The sequence below is a fragment of the Manduca sexta genome, chromosome 4, assembly GCF_014839805.1.
Source record: "Manduca sexta isolate Smith_Timp_Sample1 chromosome 4, JHU_Msex_v1.0, whole genome shotgun sequence".
NCBI lineage: Eukaryota > Metazoa > Arthropoda > Insecta > Lepidoptera > Sphingidae > Manduca > Manduca sexta.
Window position 1 is genome coordinate 7,431,392 of NC_051118.1, and position 22,909 is coordinate 7,454,300.

Below are 22,909 nucleotides of genomic sequence, written 5' to 3' on the forward strand. Positions count from 1 at the left end.
TAAAAACCCTGATAATTTGTCCGGAATTTAAATTGTGCCTTGAAGACAAACTTGATTTCTACTACAGCATGGGACAAATAACCGTTTCCCAACCTTGCAAGATTACTCGAACCTCTGCCCTACTGGCGCGACAGCATGTTATTTTCAAAATCGATCTAACGTATTTGTCATAATCCGAGGTCACTCCTTCATGTTTCGTCATCGTTTTGGATACAAATTACAATTTTTCTACCAACCTTCCATACCATACTGAGTCATTTTGATCCATTGAAGCCTCCATTACACGGCACACACACAAAGATAAGCCGAGCCAGTTTGACAGTTCGCTTCGCTAGCATCAGTTGGCCGACGAACGGCGCCGCGGCACGATCGCTTACCGCCGCCATCTTGTTCACGGACCGGGCAGTTTATTAAAAATAAACAGTACGTGTCGTGTGCCAGTGTTTTACACGTTCTTTTTTCGAATTTTCATATTTCGAAAACGGTGTGACGAGGTTCGCCGCGATCTCTATGGTTTTGTTGTTTTTTTTTTTCTTATTCATCGAGTGCCAGTAACCGGCTTCGTGGTGATGTAAATTGCAAAATAATTATCGGATATTTGCATTGATCGCGATAAGTCCTCAAGGCGACTGGTGATGTCTATGCCAATGTTTTTTGTTTATTTATTTCATCAAAGTGGGTTACGATGCTCCGCCGAGAGTGAGGTTAGGCAAAAGACATCAACGCACGGACGTTGAAAAACATAATTTTCTTGTAATTTGCTTTAATGCTATAATTACCGGTGAACTATTTTATGATATAATTTTATTTCTGTCGAGTGTGGTGATGTCATAGTTGGAAACAACCTTTTGTTATCGGACTAATGTCAATGCCATGTTGTTACACAAGGATAAAATCGTATATTATTCAAAATACCTAACGATAAATAATTTAAATTGAAATAGAACACGAACGTTCTCATTTTAAATTTCGAAATAATGCTCAAAAGGTGAGTGCATGTTAACGTAACTTTTTGTGTGCCGCGGGAAAAGAGGTAGCGAACAATTTAAAGATTAACGTACAAGCGAAGCATTGTTAGAACGACAAGACATCTTTTTACACACCTGACTCACTGATAACGTCATTTCTTATTCAAATTCCTTAGATATAAATGTTTTGAAACAATTCTCGACTTTATTTTATATATGATAGAGTAGAGAGTTCTTTCGTTTTAAAGTAAAAATATTTAAGTTTTTCGAGCCGCTAATGTTTTTTGTACATAAAACATCATGTCCTTACGTTAATGTATGAGACTTTGAAGGTAAACAAAAGTTTAATGGTATTTTTGATGATGATGGACAGTTAATGGTCTCTCGCGAAGTCCTTATGAACTGGTAAAGTGGAATTGATACTAGTAACAAATATAATTGTTCAAGACACTGTACACAAAAAAATATAATCGTCTTGTTTTACTTAATATATAAAAAATGCTTATATTATTTAAATATGGTTTATACCTCCAGTGATTAATTAACCCTCGCTTTGCTGCCGTCGACCTTACTTTTTCTAACGTCTAAAATTTATTTTTATACATGCAAATGACCAGTGATTGTCACAGTAAAAAAATAATAACCTCATTGGAGTGACAAATTTTAACTAAAATATAGTTGGCATAAGGAACTTTGAATAAAAAAGATATATATTAAAAAAAATATAATAATTCAAAAACACCGTTCCAATTTTAAAATGGTTAATGATTGAATAGATTTAAACATACAATTTATTTCCGTTAAACTTGAAGCGCGTCGTCGGCAGTTGGTTGGTTCTGCATAAGTCCTTTGTTTGAGCCCTTATGTCCAGCATTATATGTATTTTAACATCTATAGATAACAATCTAAGTATAAGGTACACTTTAAATGCACATTATAATCTACGCCGCACAATCCCGCACCGCTATCGGCCGATAAACAGATTACGCGAAAGCGCATACGATATTTTGCAACCGGATCTCGTTTGAATGCGAAGTTTTGTAAATTTTGCTTTACTTCAACAGCTCGTATATTCCAAACTAGGTTATAACTGCAGCTTTGTCTGCCTGAAAAACTTTTTCGTGAATAATATATTCATATATAAAACTCAGGAGTAATGTAGCTTCCTATTAGTGAAAAAATAATTAAAATCGGTTAAGTACTTTCTGAGATTAGGGTGTTCAAACTATTCATCTTTATAATATTAGTATAGGAGGAATAAATATTCATTCATAAGTAGAGATTTTATTTTATGTATTTCAGGGAAGGTAAAATAAAATGTAGACATCGAATGCCTACTTCATTTTTGTGAAATATACATTTTTTCAGACCTGTCAATTACGTCGAATACAACAGGGATAATTGAAAATAGGTAGATGTTTGTTTACATTTTATTCTTTCTTTCCCTAACGTCATGTGTTAGTGAGAATTAGAAGTTATGAAATATATTTTTGAAATTTTATCGACTCAATAATTGTTAATATCGTACATATTTCGATTTCGTAACAAATGCTTATTTCAAGTTTGTTTTTAACCGACTTTCAAAAAAGTGCTCAATCTGTTTTTTTTGTCATTTTATACTAAAATGATATCTGGTGATCTACGTACCATTTGGAACTGATAAGTTAATGTTAATAATTAAAGGTTTGAAGTACACATGATTCCATTATTGACCCAATTCATACCCTTTATCGACTTCCAAAAAAGAGCTCCTCAATTCGTTTTTTTACTTTACAAAAAAAGAGCAGCTTCTCAAACCTTTTTTTTCATTTTACACTATAATTATATTGTTTGGAACTGATAAGTTAATGTGAATAATTGAAAGTTTGATGTACACATGATTCTATTATTAACCCAGTTTATAAAAATACCCACATACAAATGTATTGATAATAGATTATCACTCAGATATTTCCCTCGTAACGTGACGCGACGTCTTATTTATAGGAGTTTATTTGTCGCTCTTACTCGTTAGATGATCGTGTGACGTCATCGGTTCTCTGTAAAACTCCGCGGTGGAACAAATCGCATTATTGGATTTTCTAGGAATTAAGCTAATATGCTGATTCATTTTATTGCCAGAGACGGGAATTAAAAAAAATAATAAAACACGTCCGAGTGAGAAAAACACCATATATTAAAGAAGGTAACGTAGGGTTGTGCCTCAGTTTCAAATTAAAAATAATTTTAATTAGGTAATGGTTAGTAGGCGAATAACAAACGTAGCGAATAGGTGGCAGTGACTACTGCATTAGAAAATTCGGATCTTTTCCAAGGTTCTTGGCAATGAAAGCTTAATATCATGTGAATAAGGTCGCGTTTCGCCTAAACGTCATATTAGCCGACTAACAACGAGCCCCGAAGAGATAAAACCCGGTATGGCATTAAGGAGTTATGACAACCCTAACGTAGCGTCAGCAGAACAATACGACTCAAAGATCTAAAGCTTACAAAGGTTGGCAACGCAACGATGAGTCCTGTCGTATTGGTATTCGGCGGAAATTACTATCGCCAGACTGGTTCGGTAGCGTAGTTGTATTACGGTACTACTACGATGCTGAAGTTTCGGGTTCGACCCCCGGGCAAAGTGATTTTAGATTTTTCTACTCAATATCAGCCCGAAGTCTGGTGTCCGATATGTCGATGGGCTCGGTGGAAAGTTGCGCCTCTGCTTTTTAGAATAAAAGGCGTGAGTATGTGTACTATCAGGTGACCCATTTGCCCCCTATTCCTCTACTTAAAAAAGAACATTAAAAAGACAGTACGCATCGAAACCTTAGTCACCCCGAGCAATGTCTCGCAACGACAACGCGCGGCGCACAATACAATGTGTTATGATAATTCAAGGCTGCACTTCCTCTGAGGCGATGGACAGACCGCGCGGGAAGACGCTGCGTTTTTTTTGCCGTTTTTATCTTGCAAGTTAAAGTGATTGCCTAGTAATAGCCTAAATATATTTATGACTAATGATCAAGGGTCATTATATTTTTTTTATGCCGGCTTGCTACGTCCACCGTGTGACCCGCTGTACCACAAGGATATAATATAACTGTTTTTCCTATAATATATTTAGTTGCTATATGTTAAGTACTATCACATAAGCATAATAATGCCGTGTTACACTTCCAGTCATACCACATTATTCTAAATATATCCTTACACATAAAACTATCATGAATGTACTCCAATTGTCATCAGCTTCAGGAGGTCCATTACTGAAACATAAGTGAAAGATTTCTAGACTGACTCGTTAGAAACAGTCTACATCGAAAACGTTATAGTATGTCTGCGTTTATGAATATCAAAACCCGTTCACATGTTAAAATTAAAATCATATTTAATACAAATCATTCTTTAAAAACATGCGTCTATTCAAAGTAACGCAGTCATGGTGTGTTAGTGGCCTAATCCGGTGCGCACGCGCCGGGGCCTTTGACCACAATTTCCTACCTTCACGTCTTCTCCGAGTGAAACTATCTTGGAATGGTATTGTGTGTAATATTCATTGAGTAGGTTTGTTAGGTCCGTCTAGGGTTCTGCGTTGGGGTCCTTGTTGATGCCAAATGAGGTGGGATAAGATCTTACAGAATTAAAATCGGAAATCTTAGTTCCTACTTATGTAAATGTTTGTAAAGATGTTTGGATGCGAGAAGTAAACGCAGGAATACTGACCGGATTTGAATGACATTGGCGGATTACCTCAAGATGTTTTCCTTCACAAATAAACCGATAATCAATACATAGTATAAAACAAAGTCGCTTTCTCTGTCCCTATCTATGTATGCTTAAATCTTTAAAACTACGCAACGGATTTTGATGCGTTTTTTTTTAATAGATAGAGTGATTCAAGAGGAAAGTTTATATGTATAATAATAACATCCATTAAATAGTCAGCATTGCACCCGTGCGAAGCCGGGGCGGGTCGCTAGTTAGCCACACCAGTGGCGAAGGATGATATTTTCCATAAGGGAACCCGATAATATATACGTACTAATATGCATAAATGTGGTTTGTAAATAGTTTAAATGATAATTAGATTTTGCATAAATAAGCAAAGGGAAGAAGGTAAGAATCGGGTTATATTGACCCTTTGCCACTGCAGTACATACGTTACTACGAAGTCACGCATGTGCCCAGGTTTTGAACCTGCGGAGCTGCATCTCATTAGTCTGTTCCATTCCGGACTTGGTCATCTCAACTTTGTAGGATCACTATTACAAGAGGTTATGTTAAATTGTCTTTATGTCAAAAAAAAATAGTTACAAAATTTTCAAGATGATAAAAATTACATACATAACATCACGCATTTTATCCCCGAAGGGGTATGCAGAGGCGCAACTAGGGCACCCACTTTTCGCCAAGTATGTTCCGTACCATGATGTAATAGGGGGCGAGCCTATCGCCATATCGGGCACAAATTCCAGACTCCGGGCTGATATTGAGCAGAAAAACCCAAATATCACTTTGCCCGACCCGGGATTCGAACCCAGGACCTCAGAGCGCTATTGTACCGGACATGCAATACAACTACGCCACCGAGGCAGTCAGAGATAAAAATTGGAAGACCATAATTTTTCCCCTTTATTTACCTTTCGGGATTAATGGATTTTTTCACTCAAAAATATATAATCATATGTTATATAATTCAATTTATACAAAATAACATAATTTCTTTTTATAGTGAGCCAATGACTTACGCCAAGAATACCTAACAAAATGATTTCTCAGTACCACTAACGATCAGCGCTCATTGAAACTGCTAGAGATTCTCACGAACATATAAAAAAGAAAGCCATACATCAGTATTCAGATGTGATCGTTGTGTGACGCGGTGGCGCCTGTGTACTGACTTCGCGTCATTTATAGCGCTAATTAGTATGTAATCGCACTTAATCGTGTGAGGAAATGGTTGCGGTTGGTATGTCCTGATGTCATGTTCTTGTGATGGGTTTTTGTTATTGGTTGGGTAGTGAGGTGTGAAGTGAGAATCCAGATTGATTAGTTTATAGTCATAATTGTAATTATGTGTAAAATTGTTTTAGCGCGATAAAAAATTGCCTATAGCATCAGAAGTAATGTAGCTTTCTATGAGTTAAATATTTTCAAAATCGATCTAGAAGTTTCTGAGGGCGTTCAAGCAAACTCTTCAGCTTTATACACATAATTTGTTCAAAAAGATATGACATAGAACCTTGTTATAGTGAGCCAGTGGTATGTCACTACAAGATTCCGAGACACTGGTAGTACCCCAGTAGTAGGTCTAAAGGGCGATCTGATGCGATGGTCGGACCAAGTCGGATTCGCACTCGACAGCAAGATGCACGAAGCAATCCACCAGAGAACCGGCACCATTGGCGCAGTATAATAATAATAATATCAACCCTGTATTGTATACTTACCCACTGCTGAGCACGGGCCTCCTCTACTACTAAGAGGGATTAGGCCTTAGTCCACCACGCTGGCCTAGTGCGGATTGGTAGACTTCACACACCTTCGAAATTCCTATAGAGAACCTCTCAGATGTGCAGGTTTCCTCACGATGTTTTCCTTCACCGTTAAAGCGAACAATAAATTCACAAAGAATACACACATGTTTTTAGAAATGTCAGAGGTGTGTGCCCTTGGGATTTGAATCTGCGGACATTCGTCTTGGCAGTTCGTTCCACACCCAACTAGGCTATCGCCGCTTAGTTTTGGCGCAGTATAGTTTGGAATAAAGTGATCCGTGTAGGGATCTGACCCTCAGCATTGAGGACATAGACTCAAGTAGGAGGAGGTAGTACCAAGCAGTTACCTCATCCAGATCTTTGAATTACAAAGCACTGCGTCACCTGCGCTCGTCACCAAGACTTGAGATTTCAAGTCTCATAATGGCCAGTAATGATTGAATCAATATCAAAGGTCATGCAAATGCTGCAATCATGCAATGCTGATGTCAGGGGAAGTCTATCTCAGTCGAAGCATTAGTTTCCTGTGTATAAAAACAGGAAAGTCACATTTGTACTAAAAATAACTATTACTAATACACCTATCGTATAGTGCATATTCTAATGCAGGTTACACGTTCACTATGAGTGTAGTTTTACAACTGTATTCATTGTCGTATATTCTATAGACACGAACGTCCATATAAACTGTTTGTTGAAAATCTGAACTAAAATGGCAAACCAAACGTCACTGTTATAACTTATTTATTCACTTGAACAACAAATATTTGTTATTCACATCCAGGTTTACACTTCGAGTTTTTATATTATGAGCGCCACTCCGTACATAACCCCACGCTGTCAATGTTGAAATCATACTAAAGTCAGGCGTACGGATTGCAGTACAGTTGAGTCGAACACGATGAGTGTACGGAACACCAGATCTAGTACGTAGTACATATAGTATATCGATGACTGTATTACTATCTCTTAGCGTTAATACTATGTTGTAAAATAGGTTGCTAGCCTTTCTCCAGATTAGGCAAAATTTGGTGGCAATTTTATCGCAGTCCCGTATGAATCCTTAATTTTTGTATTATTGGAAAGATATACAGTTGACAACTACTACTGTGTTATGGTTGAATATATATGTGTCAGCAATCATTAAAAAGGACTTAAAAATAAGCTGCAGATTTTCTGGTTCGCGTCTGAAACTAAGTGATTGTTTTTGGGTTTCATATTAGTAAATATATATAATATGTTATTTCAATAATTTTTATTTGTATACTTTTGAAATAAAAGCAGTATGTTGTTACTCTGAAAGAGAAACAACATTTATAACTATTACTTCACATTCACAAATATCTTAAATCTTTATTTAACCGTTTTAAATTCAAATGTCATTTTACTTTCAATGTTGTCAATCTTGTCTATTAAAAAAAACCATAGAGATATTTAAAAATAATAAAATTAAATGAAGTGTTAAAAACTTCATTTACATATATTTGGGAAATAAAGATAATTGCGTTTCTTCTTCATTTATCATCCTAGAATTCAATTGAAAATATCTATGTAACGACTATGATATGAACAGAAATATAGTGACACATATCACAATATTGTTCAGTCAAAATAAAAATCGTATCCAATTTGACGTTGGTCACTCAACATCTATTCGATGTTCTCATTCATAACATCTATCTGATACTTTACGGGTTATTGCACCGCTGTTCCTCCGCAGACACACTCGTCCAAGTATGTTAGTTCAAAAATGTGACCCGCCTTTCCAATGGTCAATTTAATTCATCAAACAATAACCGCTCGTGCTACAAGTATCTGACCGATACCGTTCTAGGATCGATTCGATAGCATCGTACCATTTCTGTTTGTGTACTAGTACTTTCTTGCCCCACGGCTGTACGCTAGGCAATGGTCATCGAACCAATTGGCGAGGTGAAAGGTGTCGTAGGAGAAATGGAGAGGGGGGAATGTTGATTGTCCAAACGGTGTACATGTCTGTATTAAATGATAATTAAATGTATTTTGTGTGCCGATTTGAGACTAATTACTTTTTGAAGATAAATATATTTGGTACGTTCGTTAAGCGGTTCTTTTTATATCTCGTTATGGTGATGATATGTTTAGCGTGTAAAACGTTCACTAATAAAGGCAATTGCTAGTAGTAATTATAATGCTGGTATATTGGTACGCGATGAACAGTATGGATTGATCCAGTACCTTTTTATAGTTCTTTATTGTAGTACTATGTTAATAGTTCGCGAAGTGGAGAGTGAAACATTACATTCAAGACTTTCTGCAGTGTATTACTTATTGACTTTGATGCGTGCTTCGGCATGTTTATTTTGTTTTGATCATTAATCACTTTCTGCTTATCTACTTAACGGGCTTAGTAGTGGAACCACGTATGTTTTTAATTATATTTCTCGGAAATTATTCCTTTCATTCATTCATTTTGTATCACTGCCAGTTCTTAATTGAACAGTTGATATTTTAATTTAGTCATCAATTTCTAAATTAATTAATTCTTTTTTTATTATTAGTTGCCAGTTTGAAATAATTCCATTTTCAAATTCGTGAAGTGACACTTTACTTTTTTTTTCTCGCTAAAGAATATAGTGGATTATAAGAAGGATGATATATCCCGGGATATGAATACATTTGAACCCAAACAGTAGGTATTGAATTATAACATGATTATTTCTTATGTTTACGCGAATGTTAGACATTAAAATTAAACTATTTTTCGGATTTTATCGCGGTTTTAATATTTTAGTTTTCTCCCGATGTTTCGAAGACTGCAGCCTTCATGGTCACGGGGGGGACTGAGGTGTTGTTCATCCGCAAAGTCACAATATCTACCTACATTTTACAAATATACAACTTTTTATATTTAGCTGTTGGTAACTCCTGGTGGTTGTGTAGTAGGTAACAAGGTTATGATGACCCAACCGATCATACATCTAAATACCTTCCCAATATCTTGTAATTGCGTTGTACAAATGTATGGGTTGCGCCGCTCGGGCCGCTGTTTAACTACGTCCCGTTACGAACCGGTCGCGTCGGTGGGATTCCGCGCGTTCCCCACCGGCGAGCGATCGGATTCTGTTTGCGTTTGGCGATTTGTGATCACCTACTGTATGATTTAAGTTTAAATTCCAATAAAACACTTATTTCATGTAAAGTTGTTGACTTTGTATTTTTTTGTACTATTATTTTGATAATGTTTATGTAAATCTTGTTCTATTGGATATAGAAATGCGGCAGTCAATCTGAACTGTTTTAATAGGTAAAAGACAAAGTGAATTAAGTTTCAGAGGATTCATCTAATAAGGATGAATAACAATAATAGACGAGTTGGTGTCTTGTTTTAGCATCCAAAGTATTTATGTGATTTCGGCTTGTGCAGTCAGCAACCAAAGTATCTATTTCAATCGCCTTTATATTTTTATTTTGTTAACCATTTTTTGTTCACTAAAATAAACTTCAAAGAGTTTGGTTTATTAAGATAAAAAAAAGAATATTTTGATTGAAGGTAATGTGTATCCTGTATAAGCGTTTTGAATTTGTTCAGCTGATTTTGTAGGTGACTGTACATTACTGCATGTAGAAACAGGTACTCATTACAGAACTATCCTTGTTCATATACAAGATCTACTATTCACAAAAAAATTAATTATTTTACTACACAGTGACTACACAGTGATGCTTGGCGGCAGAAATAGACACTGCGTTGGTACCTAGTACCTACCCACGTGGACTCTGACATATGAGAGACCTACCACCAGTAGTCAGCCCCACATGCTTAGCTAATCGCGAGTTCCCGATATTAGTGATTCTGTAACGTCGCGTAACGGTGCGCGCGCGCCGCGGCTCGGTCAATGGTCATGGAAATTGGATCCCATTCTTGAGATCTGGCTCGTAACGTGCTGTCGGCACGCACAATGGTATTCCGGTTTCATTCGCACGGTGTGGGGTTCGGTTTTCGGTAAAACTGTTGTGGATATTTCGGAATCATGATGGCCTATAGATGTTTTATTCTTGCGTGACTAGAATAAAAATCGTCGCCGTATTACGGTAAATTGTGGAACTTATTTCTTATATACAAAAGGTTCATTTTAAAAAGCCTCTAAAGCAGGTTTTTTATTTTCCTGGTCGGGCTATAGTTATTTTTCTTTTCTATATATTGAATAATCTTAACGTAAATAGTATGCTTATATGGCGTATATATATGGAAACTGGAAAGATACGGAACCTTCATAATTATCATCAGCTCACGCATTACGCAAGTCAATTAATTTACAATAATAACTCTTGTATCAATCAGGTTAACGTTGTTAATCGCTCGCACACATCTCGCGGTAACAAGATATTGCCGAAAGCGGGGTGTTTGATCTCTGAGCTGGTTCTTATTGTATGTTGATTAATACGAACAATGTAGATATGTTTTTGTTTGATAAGAAGTGAATTAGTTTATTATGGACTAGCGACCCACCCCGGCTTCGCACGGGTGCAATATTTCTCCTATTTAATGGATGTTATTATACACATAAACCTTCCTCTTGAATCACTCTATCTATTAAAAAAACCGCATCAAAATCCGTTGCGTAGTTTTAAAGATTTAAGCACACATAGGGACAGAGAAAGCGACTTTGTTTTATACTATGTAGTGATTTATATTTATGTAGCTTAATTATGCCAACTCGATTCGTAAATAATTATTTGGTAGGAATATACGGAGAATATCTCTAAGTCGGAACAAAAACCATATATTTTTATGTTTTCGGGTGGATTTCTGCATGCTTTTAGTTCAGAGGTTTCCATTTTTTTTTTCTCACAGACCCCTTTTCTAAATTTTGCTGATTCTGCTACACTTTTTTTTTTGTTTCGTCTTACAAGTACCGCCCAGCCATAACGAGGGGCTTCTGGACGTTTGTGTTAGGGTTACCCTGCCTCTTACGACCCCTATCAATATTATTTGCCTACATTGATAGGCGAAGTTAAGCCAACATTTTAGTACTTTACCATCAAACCAGACATATTTTCGTGGACCCCTGCTTACGAATTGTGGACCTTCATTATTTTATCACGGCAACCTAGACCCCCGTCAAGTCTCCAGTAGACCCGTGGAGGTCTACTGGAGACTTACACCTGGACCACTTTTGGGAGTCATTGCTTTAGATTAACAATTGGTACCGGTAGATGGCACTGTACCATGGTTCTAGGATTTTATCTCCGTTTAGGGCAGGACAAAGACTGTCGGGTCAGCTAGTTTCTAAATATTTAACAAAAACACAACGTTATACCGTTTTAGTGCCGACGGAGTTAAACAAAATGTAATCGACGACCGGCGTTCGACAAACATGGGTAATACACTAGGCCAAATGCGAGCCGGAACCGCGGACTCAGGGTTCCGTACACCGTTTAAAATGTTATTATTTATTAATACATCAATGTTTCCCCCCTAATATGCGTAACTTTGGGAATACGTGTGTTTGGATGTTTGTTAGAAGTAAACGCATAAACCACTTGTAGGAATAGCATACAGAGACCTTGGTCTCTGTATCGTTATGAGGTACCTTATAAGCATTTAGCCCGGAAAGGTATATAATAGAAAATTTATGTCCGGTAGTGGCGAAGGATGATTTTTCCGAAAACGAACCCGACACAACATATACTTAGGTACTGATATGCATGAATGCGGTTTGCAAATCTTTCTAATGATAATTAGATTTTACCTATTACGAAAGGAAAGACAGCAGGAATCGGCAAGACTCTTCACCACTGATTCCAGTTATAATTTGATAATGTCCAGGCCCTATATCATAGTAACAGATGGTCAGTGAAAACGCCAAGAATTTTAACCGCCTTTTTCAATAAATGATGCTAATCTTAATCTTCAATCCGATTTCTAGAATGAACCAATCGAAACGAGTCATTTGTTAACATGTCAAAAAATACTTTGCTATGATTGGTTCATTTTTGAGATAGATCGAAAAAAGCAATTGGAAGCGTTTATTAAAAAAGTAAGGTGCGCAGTAAGCGGTAATACAGTAAGGTGTATTCAGTTTAAAACAAGAAGGGCTCATTTAAAATCTAGAAGACACAAATGATAGTGCTGTAGGAATCGAAGTCCCGCAAACACTTGAACACGGAACTCTGAATTGTAATCGGCGGCCGGCGTTCGGCAAACACGCCACAAAAACAACCAGCAATTAGTTTAACCCAGATAATAAATTGACATCTGACGATTATCGAGTGCTATAGTCTATTGAACGGCGTGAATTGGGAATTATGACGTTTGGATGGGGTTTAAACGACTAATTCTAATCTGGGCCCTTATTCTGTATGATTAGTGTAAACGCGTAACGCGGCCGTGTCATGTTATCTTCGAGAAATGTGCGTGGAATGGTATTCTGTAAGCCAAATTTCTATAGTCCTAAACATGATGCGTTGTGTTACGTGCTTGTTACACACTGTTAAAATAACACGCGGGATAGAGAATAAGGCCCCTGTATTATTCGAACGTGTCGGTATTATTGACTGGCGAGGGACAATCGGCTCTCAACGCCTCGTAGTCTTTCTGGACGTCACTTTACTTACCACTAGAAGCAGTAATTACTTTGCCGTCTCTATTGAAATGGGATATTATTTTTAAGCATTATTCATTGGACTATGGGTGTTGATATTATGTAATCCGCCAGTCCGCCTCGTGTACGTGAAGGCTGCAAAGTCTTCGAAACGTAAGGAGAAAAATTAAACAAATCACGGAAAAATCTGGCTAAGTAGTTTTATTTCCCCATCAAATAGTTACATAAACATAATATAAATCAATAAATTTATTTTTGCTATGATTTAAACCCATTGTGACGTGTTTAATAATTTTCAGCAGTATATTAACATATAGATGGTCCTAAATGGCTTGCAGAACCTAATTATAGTCTAACGTACGTCCAGTTTCAAGTAGAACCACCAAAATCATTGAAAACTGGTAACCAGCTGTCCCGATTGTTGCTCGCCTTGTTGATAATCGCTGATTAACATTTAACGTGTGAATGAAATCCATTTTAAGGTACGTCATGTCATGTGTACAGAACGAATGATTTAATAATTATCATTGACATTTCGCAATATGGTCATCGGACAAATACCGTCTGTAATTACGGAATGAAATTAAGGTGGTTTAAAGCGTCTCATGTGCAACTTTTTGGCTCAGTCAGTCGTCAACGGTGATTCGGTTTTGGGAAAGATGACGTCCTGTTATTTTGTCGCAGTATGTGGGCTATGTACTGGAATCTTGAAGGATTTTAAATACAAAACACAAGATAAGCAATACCGTGTATATGTTCTTGCATGAGATTAGACCTTTAGAGGAGATTATAGAGAATTTTATTTGCTCACCTCCTATTTTGTGGACTATTAAAAAAGCGGATAAAACAAGCCCCACTCTGTTTATACCATCTTAACAATAATCGACAAAACTGACCTTCAGCCGTTCAGCAAGACAGTGGGCGGACAGCGGGAGATGTCGCCTTGTTAAACGAATCGAACGCACAATTTTTCAATCAAGCGCGTCTGGGCTAGGAGGTGCCTTTGTCTGTTTGTAATTAGAGTGGTCTTGCACTTCCATGTCTAGAGAGACACGAAAATATATAAGTAAGGACGTCAGTTGATGTTATGAACACTGCATTATTCGTAAACATTCATAGTATCACGGCTCTATCCCATATTCGTAGGCAGAGACTATGGATTGCCACTTTGCACGATTCTGGCATAAATTTCTCGCTTCCTCGAACTCAAGGAAAGAAGGTTTTTCTTATACATAGTAATTCATTTCATAGACAAAGATGTGTCTACATCGTGATTATATCATTTCTAGGGCGTGGCGTTTTCAATCAAGCAAACGCCCTAGTTACCCTCTAATGGTATGAATATATATTCAGCCAGTACCAAACCTGACATAATTACCAAGAGTTTACCGCATTGTTCCTTGGTTTTGTTGTATGGTGATATCATGCCTTCATTCAGCTCTCGTGTTTGAATCACACCTGATATAATGGATTTGTTTTGACGTAAATGTGGAGGTAATGCCGTACTATACTAGGGCTTCGGTAAATTAGGCGTGAGGTGATTAGACTATTTTGCTTTACTAAAGCAATCGCGGTAGGTATTGGGAATGGTTAATGATAATGAAATTCTTTCTTCTAATTTCGTTCTTTTTCTTATGAGACGAAGACGCAAATATGACCCTTGGCTTCGGTATTTGTTTATGACGGTATTTCACTTATGATGCACGCTTGTAATGTGTAGATCTCATGTAATAAAACTTATAAAGCCTCAAAAATTCACGGTTTCTAGATATTAATGGGTTGATATTTTTTGAATAAGCCAACGAGATATCACAACTATTACCTCATGTTCAGTGATTTCAAGCTCATAAACATGTACAGCTTCAAAAGGATCATGGATAATCCCGGCTTGTAGATTATTATTAAAAAAGCTACACAGCAACACCAAACCTGTGTTAAAACTAACCTGATATATCGCTTGCTTGTGACAACAAAATTTTCGAATCTAGATATCAATGAACTCAAAACATAAAAAAAAAACTCAATTTTTTGCCGCGCGACATCCGATATAATAGAACACTTTATTATTTGATTTATCGAGTGTCGTCCGTAAGAATAATTCAGTTGGTGATGTAATACGTTGTCTACTGTTTTTTATTTATGGCACACCTGATGATAGGTTAGACGAGAAATAATGGTTTAAAAAGTATCTGTCTTGTGAGGACTTGCCTCCAATAAAGTCTAATATCTCGAAACACAATCCCGTCAGCGAAAGTGCTGGCTTTAATAACAAAGAAAAGAGTTAACTATTGATAAATATAATAGTAATAACAAACAGTAAAGATCAAGAGAAAATTGGATATACCAAGGAATGATCTCAATTTAAAAAAAAATACCGGACGAAGGCACATATGACAAACAGACAGAAAATGATAGTTTTAAAAAACTGGCTTATTTAAAAATGGATCAAGGCTAGTGTTCTGAATTTAAAAAATATCGGACTAAAGCAACCGGGACCAAACAGCCGCTACAACACGACACGTAACAAAACATTGTGAAATGACAATACACGGCTAATTACAACATTACGACATTATCTGCACTTGTACACACACGTTGCGAAACACGCTCTTCACACGGAGCGATTGAAATTTGAAAATAATACCGAACCTTAAAGTGACCTTAGTTTGGGGTATGGTGCGTTTGATAGCGGGAGGTTTGAACCAGGTTTTCAAATATGTTTGGAGAATTAAAAATGCTTTGTTTTTTATTTTTCTTTAAAATAGCCACTTAAAGAATTTAAAGGAATACAATGGTCTATTGTATTCCAAAATAATTATAAATGTTTTTTTTTTATTAAATACGTGTTCATATGTAATAAAAAAAGGAAAATGGTTCTATTTACATACATTTTGCAATTTCAAGATGTAAGAAAAAACCATAATGTATGAATTTAATGTAGAAAATTGATTACTCATATTTTAATTGAAAGTCTGTGTGAATGTTGAGTGTTTCAAGGAAATTACGTAAAGAACAATAAAATAATTCTTTATGTTTAGTGTATTGCATTGCATTATGTTAAGTAACACTTGTACCCACGAAGTGGAATATTTATTCACAGTAGTTCGATGCAGTATGGTTTCACATATATCAATGTTTATTCCATTGTCGCACAGAAAACTGATATTCCATTTCGTCTGATATTTGAGATATTTAAAAGGCAAATTTACAAACTTCCTAATGATTTTTAAAAATGAAAGATATAAGATAAACTAAATACATAATATAAGATATACTAAAAATGAGTACATGAGTGCACCAGAATATCCTCTAACAGAGAGCTATGGCGAAAGATCGTGAGGCGCATTGCATCTGCTCCGGAAAACTCTACATGACGACCACTCTGTCAAGAGTGTTACGACTAAGAAGAATACTAAAAATCAAATATATCCTACCACCAGCAAACCGATTCTTCGAATTGCATGTGCTATTATATCTACTTCTTTATTATATGGAATATTATTGAAACTTACAAACATCATGAAGATACTGTGCTAAATGGATGTTAGGAGTTATTCACTCGAATAAAATATGCCATGACGTGACAAAAACAGAAAACTTTCAATTAGTGAACATAGCAAATTGTGCATAAATAAAAAATGAAAACCTCACACAATTTTAATGAATGATTCGTGGTTTCTGTGCTGAGCATTTGAATAATTTGCTGAGTTGTGTTACGTACGTTAACTAGAAATGTATATCGGTTTCGTGGAAAAGATAAAATACATACGTTAGACGTTCTCTTTTAGATAAAAATGGTAGATTTTCAATTTTATTAATTTTTATTGATTGCTATATTCTTTATAAAATTAGACCTATGAAAAACTTTTATTACTAACGCCTTAGAGGACGTCTACATTAAGAATATCTTGATTGATATGATGAATTATATGGTTTACAAATAATTTTCTATTTTTCATTGATTGTGTATAATGTTTTGTTAGAAATTTGTGAAACTTTTTTTATAAAATTAAACATATGAAATACACTTAATAAAAAATTTTGGAGGACGTCTACATTCAGAATACTCTAATTGATATGATGAATTATATAAACTTTACACATAATGTCATGATCTAGACGAAACTAACGCCAAAGTATAGTAAGTAACAATTTTTTTTCGGGAGACATTTTGTCACCGACGCGTTGTACAGCTATTGATATCGTTTATCTAATCTAGACCTTATCTCATTTCATTAAATAAGCACTCGAATCGATAATCCTATCAATATTTGCGCATATACGACCTTTCTGTGTTAATATTGACATAACGCGGTTACAGTACATCGTTAATTTTGTGGTTTATCTGATTAATTTTCTCGTACTGAAGAGGTAATTGAATTTAATTTAAATAAGACCTGAAGATTTGTCGTTTGATCAGGAATACAATTGAGCAAATCGTTTGTGCAACGTAAAAGGGAGAAGTTTCGCTGACCCAAGCTTGTAGTTCGATAGGGGTTTATAAAGAATCCACGATAACCACATTAGCAGCTTTTCGTCTAATATTTCTACGTTCAATCTAGTTCTAGCATTATTAAGTTAGCTGAAGTATCTTTTTAGCTTGATGAATACATTCCATTAACTCCCAATATTGCTTGAGTTACATATCACATCTGACTTCGCATCTATATTAACACAAATCACTGTTCAATTAAATTGCCTGAACCCATCATAACTTATATCATAACAGTCTTATGTCTACAGTAGGTCACAGGTTCGACAGCGCCTTAGTATGGCACTGGATCACCTCTCACCGTGTATCTTTCAGATACCTGCAATAGTGTCGAATAATGTTCCTGCTTTAAATTATTATATTATCTAGTATACAGTCGGTTTTTCGTATAGATTTCATGTAGTAGTTATTTATTTTTACTCTAATGCATTTCTTGTAAGTAGGTTAGTTATATATTGCTTATTTTATTTCTGTTTTGTAACATGGATGTTATATCGGAAATAAAGTGTATTATTATTATAATTACCACCAAATTCTATGGTTTGGAATAATTAACGTACAAGGTACAAACATTTCGTATGTTGATTCCATTCGTTTCTAACAAGTACGTCTGCTAGCAAGCAATGGGAGATAAGAGCGTATCACAAACGAAAAGTACCGTTCAAGGGCCTCCCGGTGTGATAACAGTGTTTATGTCACACTTTGGTTGAGTTTATTCTTGTTTATGTTCCACTAGGTTATGCTCATTTCTCTGCTTCTGTGAAAGTACTATGCCAGTATAAAAGTAGAAATGTTTAATATTTCGAGTAATTTAGCCTTTATTTTACCAACGGTATATTTGTGTGCCAATTTGAATCCATACTGTTAAGTAATTTTTGCCTTTACTTCTAACAAACATCTAAAAGTCTTAACTTATAGTATTAACAGTATTAGTTCAGTAGAATATACGTCAATAGTAGGAGTAAGATGTAGGCTATAATTTTTAGTAAGTTCCCCCTTACTTATAATTTCCGTAGTGAATCGCGAGGTAAAATCAATTTTATTTTATGAATATTATAATCGTTTTTGTATCAAATTATATAATTTTTTCTTCTTATCATATTATTATCACGAATACTGCACTCGATAATTATTATAAGCCTTCGATTCCACTTAGCAAATCGTTATCAGTTTTAAATGCATTTCGCACTGTATCGTTTATAATCTCTTCACTTGTGTAATATATTTTGATATTCTTATCTTCGTCCTTGGTTGCATTATAAATAATTTGAATGTTAATTTTAGCAACGTCATTATTATATTATATTTAGTTACATTCAATTAAATTGTGATAGTTGCTGACATAGTTTGCAATTTCAAAAGACGTATATTATTGTCTTTTTGTGTTTGTGTTCTTTAGAAATAAACTTAAAAACCTCTGAATAAATTTTGATCAAAATTTTGACAGCCAACTAAGTATCGGACTAACATATTTTTATCCCTGAAAAGGCTCAGTAAGAGCTTAATTGTATTAAAAAACGAATAGTGAAAGATACATGATTTCGAAGATGAGCAAGCTCATTATAATGACACTTTAAAACTCACTACACTGTTTGAATGGACAGCATAAGTCCCAACCACTCTGACAGTGCGGCCCCAACTTTACCATTGTGTCGCCAAATTCCCACGGAATCGGCACATTACGCTCTAAGGTCGCGTGACCTTGACTACACGGGACGCCCGGTGCATTGCGGAGGGGAGCCGGGGGGGAGAACATCCGCGCTTTTCGCCCAAACGAGTTCGCGTTACCTGATCTTATTGTGTTTTTTGTCGCGCCGGCGCTATTAATGTTGGTTTTTACGTCTCGTGTTACAGTGTGTGATATGTATGGAGAAGTTTATGTTTTGCGGTATAAGCGCGAAGTATTGGCCATATTGGTTGTGGTGTGTTTTGTACCGGTATTGATGTTCAAAAATGTTGGATGCTTGGGCTGATATTGTTTAGTGAGTTTAATAATTGATAGTACTTGGAGGCCGAACGTAATTCTAGCGTGGATGTGGGACCAATCGCGATCGGAAACTAGCTGGTCATAAAAATTGATAAGTCAATTTATATTAGGTAAATAAAAAAAACAATTCAAAAGCCTACAATAGGTGTTACAGTTAACTTTGTTATCGAACACAATAATTCAATGGAGGCTTGTTTTTGTGCCTTCTATTTTGATAATTATTATACATAATGAAACATCAGATGAGAGTTATGACGTGTAGGAAACAGAATTCCGTACATAATTTTTTTTTCGGTTTCTAGTTACGAATTCTTATAGCAAGTTTCTAAAGTATGGTGAGATCTGTCTATAAACTTTATAACATCGACTAGTCAAAGATATAAAAACTGATAAGTTATATCTATTTTTATAGTGTTTTGTTTCTCAGGCTCTCGATTTCTTGATACAAGAAACTAAATGACAATTAAAACACTTTTTTTTCCATAATTAATTTTATTTTTTTTTAACCTCAGACATTATTATAGATCTAAGATCGTCACAGAGCATTCTTAGTGCATGTCCAGAACACTTGGGTCATAAGTTACAACAGTATACGGGCGGCAGTCTCACGTCAATTAGTTACTGTGAAGAGATGCATTATGAATTTGCTCAATTGAGTCTTATTGAATGAAATGTCTTCGGGAATAGTGTTTCAATTTCACCTTTCGCCACTGGTACTTACATTTCTCCCGCCGAAGAGTTTATCAGATAATCTTGTATTGGCATTTGGCCTATTGTTGCCATCAAACAGTACGAAATATAATCAAACGTCCGCCGGTCGCGGACGCGCCGTCGGTTTACGAGTTCGTTGACCACGCGCGGGCTGACCTTGCCATAAACCCCGATCGTCAGGAATTTCACCGATTTGAGGTCTGAGGATGGTGTCCGCAGAGGTTTCTCTTGGCATCTTACTCAGTAGTAACTCACGCGCATTGATGATGTTTAGTTGTAAAGCTGAAGCCGCTGAACGGCATTAATTGTTTCGCTATAATTATAAAACAGTTTCTGAATAGAATTAGTTGTTTGGCATCTATAATTATAAAACAAAGTTCCCAAAATCGTCTTGTATGTTATCGATTGTCTCAAAATCTAATTAACGGATTCTTGTGAAATTTGATATAGAGATAGTTTAAGACCATGGGAAGTTTATAGGCTACCCCGGGAAAATATATAACGGCACTTTACGTGGGCGAAGCCGCCAGCAAAAGCTAGTATAAATATAAGATGTCGTTGGTTAGCTGTGGAACAGTTTGCTACCATACGTGGTCTCTTCATACAACTTGGGGTCCTTAAACGGACTGTGAAGATGCAATTAGGCAGACCGGCATAACTGTGCCGATCGTCCGGGAATGTTTATCTCTTGGCGATGTTATATTTTTGGACATCTCTTCATTTACTATCAGGAGTAATGAGTAGCCTGACAAAAAAATATGAGCTACAAACCACTTCACATTAGGTGAGAGACATAGTTCTTAACCTAACGAACAATCGTGTCTTTATTAAGTTTAAGAATTTTATGTTTTATTATTGTAATGTATTCAACATTGGCATGGGCATCTGTTTACTAAGACGTAAAATATTTCGCATTCATAATATTGTGACTATCCGATACTTGTGTACATTATTGAAGCGAGGAAAAAATATTTGTACATCCTTGATACGTTTATGTATGTACCGAAACCGGTTCCGTATTGGCACAATCATTTGAAAATATCGTTATTTTTCTCACAATCGCGTTGGCACACGGTCGTGTAACATCAAACGTGGCATAGACAACCGTTTCAACAAAACCATAGACAAAACTACAAGTCCTCGTTCACACGAAAAAAGAACGCGTAAATGACTCATAAACAATTAAAAACTAAGAACAACATTTAAAACATTGTTCTTTTGTCTGCAGGCCGTGTCTCTCCGAATATATTTGCACAAATGTGAACGAAAATTGTTAAATAAGACAATCGAGTGATTCATTATTAATTTACATTCCAAAATCGACTAACGCTTAATGTTGCCATACTAAAAAAGAAAAAAATATTAACAAGCTTTTTTAAATTTACCCGTTAAGGTGTAGTGAGTAATCGTGTAAATCGTGTCAAGATCGATAAGTGTGTGTCAAGGGGTTTACAACTTTCCATCTTTAGTACCACTGGATGACATGGTTGCGAAGTGAATAGTTTGAGTAAAACCTTCGTCGTGCACAGGCTCTTCGTGAAGGGATTTTGGCGGATCCGTTCATGATAGGCTGACCAGCGGCGGTGTCCGGGACACGTGATAAAAAAAATAACTGTGAAAAAAAAAAAGTGAATTTAAAAAACGAACTGTCTTCTTTGACATAGTGATTTAAAAAGTGTATTCAAAAAAAGAACTCTGGTGTAACTAAACAAAAGTGAAACAAGATAATCTGTGCTAATTTTAAATGACATGACAAGTGCTTGAAATAAAAATGTCGACGCAAGCGTATTACAAGGAGCGGCTCGGATTCGACCCGCAGGAGGATGGCGTTAACGGAAACGCGTATTACGAGGGACCTCATCAGCCTAAACGGCATCGCAGCGAGCAGCGTCTCCCGTCGGAGACCCACGACCAGGTCTACGAGGAGAATCTGACCAAATTCAAAGGTACAACGTGTTGGGAGTTCTTTATAAGGCAGTCAGGTTCGTGGTGACGGGTATAGAGAATGCGTGTTCTGTCTGTTGTTTGGCAAACATCCGATTGTTCTTTATTGTTGTTTAACATTCCTTTAGTGTGGGCTAATTAATCGATTCGTGATTCGATATGACGTTTGTTGATAAAGTATCGATTGTAACAGTAAACAACTGATGTTTTCCGCTACGAATTATTGATCGATAGGATGATAGTAATAAATATATATATTTTTTAAAAGATTGTTTATTGTCTTGATGGTATTTAACGCAAAGCAAAACTTAAGCTATAATTTTAGTATTTTTGATAAAGAGCATAAAATGTACTACCTTAGTTGCTGTTGTTCTATAAACCAAAACTGTCTTAAAATTAAAAAGAAGTCCAAATAGTTATTAAGTAACTGACTAAAATCAAAGTAAACTGTATTCTCACCATTATTTTAACCTAAAAACTGTTGAATATATTTATATTCTAGGGTCGTAAAAAACTCAATTATAAAATTGAATGGGTCTAGCGAAACGAGAATTTCTTGTTTTTTACCATTTATTATTTAACATCAGTGTGGTATTGATATTAATGTTAAAATTATGTACAGTCGAATCCGTTTATAATGACATCGAAGGGAATTGACAAACACGTCATAATAAGCGGACGTCATACAAAGCGTTTTGTGAAAAAAAAAAAATGTAAATAGTATGCATGTATTT

The 22,909-nt window shown here is 35.8% G+C and overlaps 1 protein-coding gene across 2 annotated transcripts in view; it reads left to right on the forward strand.

Moving 5' to 3' along the window:
- The first annotated feature begins 307 nt into the window (after positions 1-307).
- The window catches only part of LOC115452387 (dystonin), a 245,921-nt gene continuing 223,319 nt past the window's right edge, over positions 308-22,909 (forward strand). For both annotated transcript variants that reach the window (XM_037440549.1, XM_037440503.1), the window contains exons 1-2: positions 308-423; positions 21,460-22,177. In XM_037440549.1, the coding sequence (XP_037296446.1) occupies positions 22,003-22,177 (175 nt within the window). In that variant the 5' untranslated portion in view covers positions 308-423; positions 21,460-22,002. The remainder of the gene's footprint in view (positions 424-21,459; positions 22,178-22,909) is intronic.